The sequence below is a fragment of the Macrotis lagotis genome, chromosome 5 (genome assembly GCF_037893015.1).
Source record: "Macrotis lagotis isolate mMagLag1 chromosome 5, bilby.v1.9.chrom.fasta, whole genome shotgun sequence".
In the NCBI taxonomy this organism is placed as follows: Eukaryota; Metazoa; Chordata; class Mammalia; order Peramelemorphia; family Peramelidae; genus Macrotis; species Macrotis lagotis.
In genome coordinates, this window is record NC_133662.1 from 178,809,884 (window position 1) to 178,822,890 (window position 13,007).

The 13,007-nt window shown below is 33.3% G+C and overlaps 1 protein-coding gene across 4 annotated transcripts in view; it reads right to left on the reverse strand.

Moving 5' to 3' along the window:
* PRKN (parkin RBR E3 ubiquitin protein ligase) overlaps positions 1 to 13,007 on the reverse strand; it is a 2,033,074-nt gene that overhangs the window by 654,100 nt on the left and 1,365,967 nt on the right. For all 4 annotated transcript variants that reach the window (XM_074187997.1, XM_074187995.1, XM_074187996.1 and 1 more), the window contains one exon: positions 2,430 to 2,566. In XM_074187997.1, coding sequence (XP_074044098.1) covers positions 2,430 to 2,566 — 137 coding nt within the window. The remainder of the gene's footprint in view (positions 1 to 2,429; positions 2,567 to 13,007) is intronic.

Here is a 13,007-nt window from a genome sequence, read left to right on the forward strand (position 1 = left end):
TATATTCAACTAAATCCATGGTAACTCCCCTTTTTCTTTTCTTTTTGGTTTTTGCAAGGTAATGGGGTTAAGTGACTTACTCAAGATCACACAATTAAGTAATTATTAAGTATCTGAGGCTGGAATTGAACTGTCTCCAGGGCCAGTGCTCTATCCATTGTGCCACCTAGCTGCCCTAGAACACCCCTTTTTTAACAGAAAAAAGTCAGTGAGCACTAACAAACATACATGCTATCAATCTATCATATATATATATATATATATATATATATATATACATATATATATACACACACACACACACACACACACAATATATATATATATATATATTATGTGTGTATGCTAGGAATCTTTCAGTAACATCTTTTTGAATTTTTGTGATCTGATGTAGATAATTTATTTGGATTATGTACCTCAGTGGATTATAAAAAAAACTTTATGATTACAGATCTACAAAGACACAGAAATACACACATATACACTTAAACACATCAAAATGAAATTTCTTCTAAAAATAGTATAAAGTGGAGATTGTTGATTATCATGACAGGTTCCTGAAAAGTTGGATTAAGAAATTCAAAACCATTCAGTGGATAGGTAAATGTATTACTACTTAAAAAAAAGGAGAAACCCTGTCCTTAACTTCCTAATAACGAGGGTAGGTAGACAACTGGGTTTTAGTCCAGCTGAGAATAATAAATTGACTCCTCTGAGACAGATATTTTGAAAAAAAACTTATATCTTTTAAAATAGATACCAAATTGTTGTGGTCAGGGGTCTTCAAAGGTGTTCTTTGTTGTACTAAGATTAAAATTATGCAAACTATGACTTCCAAGAACTTGATGGATATCATATGAATGATGTCATAAACTTGGAGCCCATTCATGGTAGTGGGATTAAGGACTTGAGCTGTGAGAGGCTTGGAATCGCTCTCTGTGTCTGAGAGGCAAAGGATTCAATGGAATGAAGACAGAAGCTGATTTTAGATACCATGCATATAGGTCCTGCTGTTGACCCTAGTTTTCAAGGGATACTGTTCATCATGGAACAAGTTCCAAAGAGGGGCCTCAAATTCACATTTGTCTCTGTTCTTTGAAGTTAGATGTGCTCTTGACCTTCTGCCCATTGCTATCAAGGACGGATAGGATTATTGCAGCCCTAACTGATGAAATGCAATATAAAATTTGGCTTGAACTCTAAAAATAATATACATCTCTTTATTGTGTTCCCTGTCAACAGAACAACTTAAAAGATTTTTAGACTTGACATTTCTTTAGTTATTCTTATTTCTCGACATGTCTTTCAAAACTGTAGTGGCAACTGATAAAAATAATTTTTAACAGATGTCTTTGTTAAATTTCCTATTAGCACTTGAAAATAAGGGCACACAGTTAATAACTTATTTGTTTCAGAGATTTGTAGGTCAAGATGTAAGCTTTTTAAAGAAGAGTTAAAGTTAGTATGTTGCTAAAATCTTAACAATTTGGAAAATAAAATGTTTATCTGAAAAATATTCATATTTGCTTGTGACACAAATATTTTTAGAACCAAAATGATATTACTGAAGTACTGAAGGACTCAAATTAATCTGTGATTACATCATGTGGATATTCCTTCCAACAATGAGGGTCTCATTCCATCCAAGTCTTTTTATTCTGTGACTCTTGTATAAATAGATCCTCCCTATAGTTCACCAAAAAAAGTTCACCCACCTTATGGAGGACCATGCTTAATGTGCTAGGGATACCAAGAGGAAATTCATATAATTCTTGTTCTCAAAGATTTCACAATCAAATGGGCAAGATAATATATATATATATATATGCATATATATACATATATATGTAAAATTCATTTGATTTTCTCTAAATCAAAAGTAGAAGTATCAAAATAATGCATGAGATCTGAATGCCTTTCTAGAATAGCTCTCCCTAGTTGCTCAAAATACCCTTTCATCACAAACTCAGTTTATACTAAGCAGCACTTCCTCCAAAATCTTAGTAAATTTATTATCTGTACCACTTTATTTAATATTTTTCTTTATACTATTCACCAATATTAAAATTCTTTTTACAATATGACTAAGTTCTTCAAAGTTATAGACCACATTTTATACTCCATTTGAGGTTCCAGGGTTTATAAGTCTTATTTATATATTTTGCTCTAAAAAATACTCATTGGTTGATTGGAATGATAAAGAAACATCCTTGGAATAAATACATACAGATAGGTAATAATCTACATATGTATACGCATAAATATGAAGAAAATAAATGTTAAATATATATATATATATATAAATGTAAAATTTGGTAATCAAGTCATTAAGACAATATATTTCTTAGATTTACTTAAGATATGCAATTTAAAATCACTAATTCTTTTATTTTTCAACTTAGATAAAAAAAATTAAATGATAGACTTACCCACACAAGGAAGGGAATAACCAAGCATTGCATCATGAATGAACTGTCGATCATTCAGTCTTGTTACACAGTATAAATGGAAACAGTCTAAGCAAATGACATGGCGGTGGATACACTGGAACACCAACACAGGACTTCTAAAAACATAGCAAAAATATTACATCTCTTTAAGTAGTAGTTATTTGCGGGGGGAGGCAGGGTTTAAACATAGACTTATTAAAACTAATTTTTTTTCAGGATTTTAGTTTTAGCTGCTTTGTAAATTATTCTAAACATGACAAATCTGAACATTTCCATAATTGAAAAGACTTTATACAAAATTAAGACTTCTTTATGTACAGACTTTAGAAAAATAAACAGTACATTACACACATTTTTTTAGTTTTTTGCAAGGCAATGGGTTAAGTGACTTGCCCAAGGTCACACAGCTATGTAATTATTAAGTGTCTGAAGTTGGATTTGAACTCAGGTCCTCCTGACTCCAGTGCTCTATACACTGTGCCATCTGGCTGCCCCTCATTATTCATATTTACTTTGAAAATGTTCCAATTTGTCTATTTCTAATTCTCCTGTGTATTAAAAAATTCCATTGTTAATATTTTTTGCTAATTTTTTCTTATAGCACTCTTACCTTTCCTGCTTCTAAAAAAAGTCCCTCCCTACTGTTCCAAAAAGTTGTAGCATGAACAGTGGACACATCCCAAGTAAAATCTTGGCAGGTGGGCTAAACCAGCTTGAAAGTAATTAAACAGGCCTCAAACCCATTAGCAAGTTAGTGAGATGTCTCCCCCCAAGAATGTGAAAATTTCCCCTAGCTGTAGTGGGTACAAAACATAATTTGTTCCAACAGCCATGAAGATACTATGAAGTGCTTGGAGCTCAGGCAGATTTCAAAAATGCCAAGGTCATTCTCTCATTCCAGACCGTCATCAGTCATTTTGACTTTTGTCTTACCACTGGACTTAGATGAATCTGGAAGAGAGAGTGTGGCTGACAGCTTTGTGCCTTACTCTAATCCAATTGATATGCAAACTTAGATATTGTATTAAGATGGCACTCTTCCTCTTCAAAAATGAAGGATGAATATCAATAATAAAAAGAAGTATGGTCAAGAAAAATACAACATAACAATGTCTACAAAATAACTATTTAATTCTATGTGCCTATTCTATGAGTTCTTTATGAATTAATGGGCAAGATGCTTTATCATGAGTCTACTGGATTTCCTGGATCAAAAATTTTAAGTCATTCAAACTTGTTGTTTCTATTGTTGCAGTTACTATATAAATAGTTTTCTGGATTTTGCTCACTTTACTCTGCATCAGATCATACGTCCTTCCACATTTTCCTGAATATTTTCCTTGTGTCATTTCTTGTGGAAAAAAGTAATATTATATGCCAATCTTATGTCACAATTTGTTAAAGCATTCACCAACTTATGAGTATTATTTTCATTTCCAGTTCTTTGCTATCACATCAAAAAAGTATTGATATGAATATTTTGTATCTATGAGTCCTTTCCCTCTTCCCCCACTCCCACCCCCCCCCCCCCAAGTAATATTGCTGGTTTATCAGGTCACAAATGTAATCTTAAAGGTTTCTTTAAACCATTCTTTTCTGTTTGATTAGTCTAAAGACTGGATCTGGCATAGGGAACTCTCAAATGAGGAAATTACCTCTACCCATGTAGTCTGGCAAAGAGAGTTATACAAACTACTAAGAAAGTAAGTGGTTTTTGCCAGAATCACACAGAACTGACACAAACTAAGGTCTTTCTGACTGCATAAATTTTCAAACATTAACATAATAAAATATTGAGCCCCCATAAGCATATACTGTTTTTATATTTATTGCACCTTTAAAATATATGTGTATTATTTTCTTAATTGTTTTGATTTTCTTTCTATTCAATAGCTGGACATTTCTTAATTCTTAATATGTAAATTCAGAGTACAATGACAAGGAGAATCAAAATAATTCAAAATCAAAGGAAAACCATTCTGTCTCTTAGATTCTCAAATCTATCTACTTGATATGCAAAAATCTCATTAACAAATCAAATATAGCATAAAATTCATATCTGGAAAAAACACAAAAGCAAGTCTTCAAATCTAAAAGATCTTTCTCCCTATTTTTCTCTTATTTACTCCATACAAAGTTCTCCATTCAAAAGTGAAAGATGGCTCACATAGGCAAATGCTTGATCAATTCAAACTTTGAACTTCTTGCTTATTCTTGCTTAAAATTCCCAGGGTTTCTCTCTCTCTCTCTCTCTCTCTCTCTCTCTCTCTCTCTCTCTCTCTCTCTCTCTCTCTCTCCATATATATATATATACATACATATATATATGTCATTAAATGAGTGAGTCTGATTTTATGTGAAACACTCTGCAAATTACATCTTTTATTTTGAGATAAAAAATCATGCACTTTTGAGTAATAAGATTTTTAGAATATTGCCCATTCTCCATGCAACCATTACATACAGGTCACAAAGCAAGTATTTGCTAGTTTCATATCAGTTTTTAAATGATTTTTGAAGCCTCATCAACAATCCTTTCCATTAGCAAGCTCAAGTTAAGCAGTTAGTTACCATTGTCTGGGTAATATAGAGCAAAGGGCAAGTCCCATTTCAACAAATCTTATTATGAGGGTATTTCAGCTTAATGAAGAGATTTTTAGAATTCAGTTGAAGACTGCCTTTTTTTTCCCCAAGAAATATCCACTGGAATTGGTCCCTTGGAATTAATTTTAATTAGATTACTGAAGAGTGATCAAACCAATCTTAATAAGATCATACCTTGAAAAAATTGTCAAAGAATTAAAGTTTGCTTGTATCCCTATAAGGGTAAAGTGAATTATGTTTGCAATTATGAACATCATGAGTTAAAAGGATCCTGGTTACAATTAAGAGCAAAAAACACATAAATATTTTATTTAGGTAAAAAATGATTTGTGGCAGATGTGTAGCCAACTCCATCTTACTTGAATATTCACAAATTGAATATTCACAAATCCTGCTATTTTCACCACATTTTGTATCATTTAGTACACTCCCCCTTGACCAATCTCTCTAAAAAACATGCAAAGTTTAAGGACCAAATCTTCATATGAACAGATTTCCTATTGCTTTTTGTTTGTCCTGTCACAGGGCCTCCTTCCTATTAATAAATTCTTTGATTAAGCCTGACCATATCACCTTGACTTAGTTTAATTCTTTCCTTACAATGACATGAAAAATATAATGTTTTGGTCTCTAGTTCCTAACAGTATCTATCATTCTCCTCACACCAACAGTAACTTTTATTTCCTCTTAGGAACATCTGTAAGAAGTTCTAACCCCCTTCTCTCACTTTTTCAGCCCCTGAGTTTGTAAATTCAATCGATCAATAAACATTTTTTATCTATGTACTAAGCACTGTGCTAAATGCTAGGGATTAAAAATAAAAAAAAGAGGTAAAAACACAGTTCCTGACCTCAAGGGGCTTACCATCTAATGTAATTGAATCTCTTCTCTCATTTCCTTAACATACTCTCATGGAGAACACAGCAGTTTACATACAAAGATTTCATTATTTTCTATCAGATATATAGCCCTAATTATTTTGCTAAATTATTGTCAAAATCCTATTAGCTGACATCAGCAATCATTTAAAATTCAGTATGTCTACAAAGAAGAGATAGAGGAGAGAGATAGAGAGAGAGACACACACACAAAAAAAGAGACAGAGACAGATTCACACAGAGACAGAGACACAGAGACAGAGAAACACAAGCTGAAAACCTTTGGAAAAGGTGCTTAAAGGGGCGGCTAGGTGGCGCAGTGGATAGAGCACCAACCCCGGAGTACTTGAGTTCAAATCTGTCCTCGGATACTTAATAATTACCTAGCTGCGTGGCCTTGGGCAAGACACTAAACTCCATTGCCTTATTAAAAAAAAAAAAAAGGAAAAGGTGCTCAAACAGTCACCATAAGGCTAGCAATAGTTTGAGGCAGGCTTCTTACATAATACCCTGTAAAGGTCTGAGGAGTTGGGGATCTAGAAGCAAAAACTTGGATCTCTTAAGTATTTGGCAAAGCAATACCACCCAGCCTAGTATTCATCCACTATGATTCTGGCAACTCTGTAACAGGAAGAATGGAGATTTATTATAAGTTTTGGAACTTTTGGGTTTGATTCTCTCTTGCTCGAATGTTGAAGAAGAGGTTAAAAATTAGGACTGGAATATCTAAGAAATTTTACCTTGAAAAGTTAGAATTGGAAATAAGATGGTATACTTTTTCTAGTATCCATATGTAATGCTTTTGACATTATTTTGAACATTACTTAGATATATCTATATCCAAATGAATTGTTTGTTCAACTATGTCTTTGGTTTGGTAACTCAGTGCGTCTCGAAAGAAAGGAGAATTATATGTTTTAGGACTTTTTCTGTGTTATCAACAATTGATGCTGATTTTTTTTCCTCTCAAAAATACTATTTTTTCATTTGGGATGCTTCTTTAGGAGAGGGAGGGGAAAAGACACTTGGGATAAATAAAGTGAGTGAAGAAAGAGAAAACATAAATAAAAACTTAAAAGAGAAAAGGAATGTGGGGAATGGCCAGTAGAGGTAAGGGAGGAGGCATATGGTTGATAAATCATGACTGATAGTTACATATTGCTAAGAGACTGCAATGAGCAGTGAAATTTTTAGTGATTGACAAGAGACCTGTCTGAGGTCACTGTCACCTGAACATAGTAGACACAACTATTATGTTTGTAAACTGAAATGGTTTCTTAATTAGTCTAATAAAAGTTTCATAGCACTTCTAAAAATAAGTGATATATCAAGACTAGGTTTGATTCAGGGGTAAGATATTGATATTTTATAATATGAGTAAAATCTACTGTGTTGCCAGGAACAAAACCAAAAAATAGGTACTTGATAATGCTTTTAAAAATATTTTATTTTTTATATTCTAGTGGACATATAATGATTCTTTTCTACCTCTACAATTTCCCCTGTTCTCCTTAGTTTTCAAGTACATTGAAATCCCCATCAGAAAAAAAAAAAAGCACAAAAGTACAACTATTATTGCCAAATGAACCATGAAGACTTTCCAGAGCAGGCTGGTAATTACCTGTTAATAAAGACTATCATTTGAAGTTGAAGAATGTGATTTTTACAGATTTAACAAGATTCTTGAGATTTAAAAGTGTTACTCCTAGTTTGCAAAGCAGAAGGTGGTGCCAATCTAAAATTCCAAAAAATCCTTATTTTCAATGGTGATCAGTCAGTGGAAAACAATGAGGACAAGACCCCAATCCTTGAGAAGGTAGGAGGAGTTCAATCACATTCCAGAGAGGAGCCAACTATGAAGAATTCTTTCTAGGAATTCCAAAACTAGCTGGAGGAGATGCATGAAAATAGGACTTAAGAGTGACCACCATCCAACATGTTTTCAATAATTAGGGGTTTTTTGTTCAATGTCCTGTAATTAAGAGACTTTTTTTTTAGGTTTTTGCAAGGCAAATGGGGCCAAGTGGCTTGCCCAAGGCCACACAGCTAGGCAATCACTAAGTGTCTGAGACCAGATCCAAACCCAGGCACTCCTGACTCCAGGGCAGGTGATTTATCCACTGCGCCACCTAGCCACCTAGCCACCTAGCCACCCCTATAAAGAGACTTTTGTCTTTGTTGTTGTTATTTCCTATCTTACCCAGGATGGAGGTGCAGGGAACACTCACACTTCTGATACCCAAATTGACAGACCTGAAAGCTTTAACCTACTGTTTTTCAGACTTAGGTTGGTTTGCTAAGTCTTAAAGCCCCCTTTGCCAGGAGTTTACCATGTTATTGCAAGTATTAGTGAAGAAAATTGATCACTTTTTTATCATTATGCAGTGTATAACTTCAGACTACTAATGCATTGACCTCAATCTCCTCTGCACCAGGGATTACCCAGGCATGTGCACCATGATACCCTATAAATGGCAACATTCTTGAATATCATACATGTAGAGGGACCTAAAAAAAAGCTATATCAGGGGGTTCTTGATATTTTCTCTTTTTTTTCATGGATCCTGTTAGCAATCTGGCAAAGCTTATGTACCTCTTCTTTGTATAATTTTTAAAAATTTATGAAATGAAATATGTGAGATTTTAAAAGACTCATTTTGCTTCAATTTAATTAGTAAAATATTTTTCTTAATTTTTTTCTCAAATTCAAAGACTCTTTGGGGAAGAATTCATGATCAAGTTCAAATCCTTCATTTTCCAGACAAAGAAAATAAAGTCCAGAGAAGTTAGACCTTTCACAATCTGGCTTCAGAGATCTGAAATTCAGTAAAAAGATGAAAAAAAAAATCAGAGGGGGAGAAAAATCTAGCACAATCCATCAAGACATTTTGCTTGCCTTGTAATATCTAAATTTCTGGCTATATTTTCTTTGATCTTTTCATGGGGGAAAAATAGATACAAATATTTATTTAGCTATCTTTATGTATATCTAATTTATCCAATGATCAAGTTATGTTACTCACTGCCTTTTTTTTTAAAGTTTTTGCAAGGCAATGGAGTTAAGTGGCTTGCCCAAGGCTACACAGCTAGTGAATTATTAAGTGTCTGAGGCCACATTTGAACTCAGGTCCTCTGACTCCAGGGCCAGTGCTCTAACCATTAGACCACCTAGCCACCCCTCACTGCCTTTTTCTATACTGAATAATCTGGAGTCATTTGTCCCTTCTTATTTTTCCCTTTCCAAGTAATTGATAGAAAATGTAACGAGCATAATTTCATCCTTTCAACTATGGAGAACATTGTTTTTTTGATATTTTGTTTTTTGATTTTTGATATTTTGTTTTATTTTTCCAATTACATGTTATAAAAGTTTTTCAACATTCATCCACATGCATATTTATAAATGATGTAATTTTCTTCCACCCACCCTTCCCACTCCCTTCCAGGTCAGTGGCAACTGGTCTAGAGAACACTGTATATGCACATTTTTGTTTAACATGTTTATATATTAGTAATTTTCTCTATGAGGAATTAAGACTAAGGGAAAAGAAAGAAAAAAAGTGTACATAATGATCATTCTGATTCTGTAGTTTGTATATTTGCTTTGTTTTGTTTCTTCCTTTGGATAAGGATAGCATTGTCCATAATAGATCTCCCAGGGTTGTACTAGCTCTGAGCAGCTGTGAGGAGCTGCATCCATCAAAGCTTATCAACTCACAGTGTTGTTGTTATTGTGTGCATTATTCTCTTGGTTCTGCTCCCTTCACTCAGCATCAGTTCCTATAGTTCTTTCCATACTTCTCTAGAGTCCAAGCATCCATGGTTTCCTAAAGAACAATAGTACTCCATAGCATTCATATGCCATAACTTGCTCAATCATTCCCCAATTGAGGGGCATCCTCTCAATTTCTAATTCTTTGCCAATATAAGAGCTTTAGTGAATATTCTGGAACATGAGGAACCTTCCCAATTTTTGAGATTTTTTCTAGATACAGGCCTAATATTGGTATTGATAAAAACATTATTCTTAAATAACACCAAAACCAAGACTCTTAAAGGTCCACATGCTTCATAACAATATTTAATTTGCAGATAATTCCTCTTTACTTATTTGCACATTTCCTTAGTCTAGTATTCCTAGATTTCCATGAACTGGAACTCTTAATTATTTAATTTCATTTTTTAACTGTTATTTAATCATTTCAGTCTTGTTTGACTCTTCATGATACTTTCTGGGGTATTCTGGTCCAAGATACTGGAGTGGTTTTCTATTTCCTTCTCCAGCTCATTTTATAGATGAAAAAACTGAGGCAAAGTGGTTTATATGAATTGGACAAGATCATCCAGCTAGTAAGAGCCTGTGGCTAGATTTGAACTCAAGATGAGTCTTCCTGACTCCAGACCCAGCCCTCCATAAACCATGATTCCTAGATGTCCTTTATTTTTGGGGGGGGCGGTTACTAAGGCACTAGGGTTAACTGACTTGCCCAAGTTCACACAGATAAGTAATTATTAAGTGTCTGAAGTTGGATTTGAACTCAGGTTCTCCTGACTCCAGGGTTGGTGCTCTATCCACTGAGCAACCTAGCTGCCCCCTGTCCTTCATTTTTTACTATATCCCCAAATAATACCTTCATAAGAGTTACTTTTTTACTTAGACTTCTCAATTTCCTTCTTCCATAATTTTGCTCATGCTGTTTTCTAATCCCATTGATACCTTCCTCTCATTCTACCTGATAATTCAAATCCCATCCTCCATTAAAAGCTCATTCAAATATGACTCAACTAATCACCTTTAAGTAGCTTTCCTGATCTTTATTGTGAATTTCCCTAGCTCTTTCCTAAAATGTTTATTTCTTAGTATATGACTATATAAGAGCTAAGTTGTCTTGTAATTTTTTTCAAGGAATTTTGTGTCTATATGTCCCATTCCTCCCATATGTGAGAGTTTATTCATTTATTCCTATCTGAGGATAGTGACCATTTTATGGTTACCTTTATGTTCCAATTGCTTGTTTCTCAATCCTGGCCAGATTACAATGAGTTTCTTCTGTTTGATTTATCTCTTTTGCCCCTAAAGTATGCATCCAATTCATTTCAGACCATCCCATTAAATCCCAGGATTCTGAGAAACCTCCCAACTCTTTTCTTCTTTGTCTTCCAATCTTCCTCCAGAATAGTCAAGATAAATAATTTAAATTTAAGATTTTCCTTAAATGATCTCTAAAAGAGAGATCAAATGAGATTTTTCCAGCAGATTCCAGTTCAGGCATCAGTTTCAAAGAATTTTTTTCAATAAAACCTTTAATAAAATGATCTCTCACAACCTAATATGAAGTTTTTTCCTTATGTCAGACACTTAAAAGATTATTGAATGAATGGTTGAATGAATAAGGAATTTTTGAGATCTAGTGAAAGGAGATATGTTTGGGGGATTCAGTTTTTGGATAATAAATCAATGGAAAGATTAAAATAGAAATAATTTCCACATTTCATCTGTGGAAAAGCTAGAAGCAATTTGACTCTTAAAGAATGTTTAAAGATTCATATTTTTCATTACAATATTTAATTTGCAAAAACCTCACATGCATGCCTACCTGAGGTCACAGTCAGTCCCTCAAGACTTTCTCCAATGTCTCTGTACATAAATAAATGTTTATTTGTATTCTAACAAATCCAGTTTTAAAAGAGTATTTTAATAAATGAATATAATTAAGTTACCCAAATATCATCAATAGAAGAGTTCAGTTCTTACATCATATTGCTTGATTTTTAATTCTCAAAAAATAAGCATTTAATTGAAATATGGCAAAGACTGACAGTAAAAAATTTAATAGATTACTGCCTAATTAAAACTAATGAAAATGAGTGCCCAATACTGTTTATGAATACTAACACACCAGAACAAAAACTTGAGACCATATATGCCTCAAATTAATTATATTGCTATTCAAGTGAGCAATCTAAGTGGAAGTACAGTAGTCTTGCTTTCCCCAAATGGTTTAAAGATCTTACCAATATATCAATGTCCACCATGGAAGGTATGCTTTAACCAGCCTGATTAGGTATTTTGAAAACCATCAAACAATAAAATTCTTTGACCATAGTTATGAATGGAATTAGAATTGCATTTAACTTCCCCATCTCCACTAAAGTCTTTCCTTACCTCGCTTAAATTAATATAAATTATGAGGTGTTCAAACACCTTGAATGTTTATGTTTTCTTGGAAAGGTCCTTACTTAAGCTCTCATAGAAGCATGTGTGCTTACTGTGTCTAGATTGACAAGATCTTATCTATTTTAGGGGAAGAGAGCTATTTCTTTAGAATTTCTTTGGACTGTCAAATTTTATATATCCAATTTTACCTGATTTTAACCAAGGATCTCTCTTTGTTTACACCCTAACTGTTAAGAAAATAACATAAAATTTTATAAAATATAGTACTACAAACACATATATGTGTATGTATGTCTATATATCAAGATACACATATAAAGTTGTGAGAAGAAGAAAGAAGAAAAAAAGATGGATACTTGCCAGTTTCCCCTCTCAGAAATTTTCTTTTCTTTCATCTTCTAGTGGTTCTGCCACCAGTCCATAATGCAAAAATCTGTGGCAAAAATCACTTGGATTTAAGAGAGTACTGTCTTATCAAAATCTTATGATCAGGGCAGCTAGGTGGCATAGTAGATAGAGCACCAGCCCTGGAGTCAGGAGTACCTGAGTTCAAATCTGACCTCGGACACTTAATAATTACCTAGCTTGTGGCCTTGGGCAAGCCTTGCAAAAAAAAAAAAATCTTATAATCACATTTGATTTACTTTTCTCATGCTAACTGCTCCCACTATTCTAAAAACTGTTGAAATTATTAACACCCCATTTATTTCATTCTTTACAACATTGCTGCAATTCTTCTTTCAAATATTCTATAATCTTTTATTTACATCTCTATCGTACAGCATTTTTTCTTTTGTGATCTCTATTCTATTTGCCAGTTTGATAGAGAAATATAATTAGAAAGCTGTTTTTCTTACTATACTGATCTATAATCTTTTCTTTATATAAATCATATTA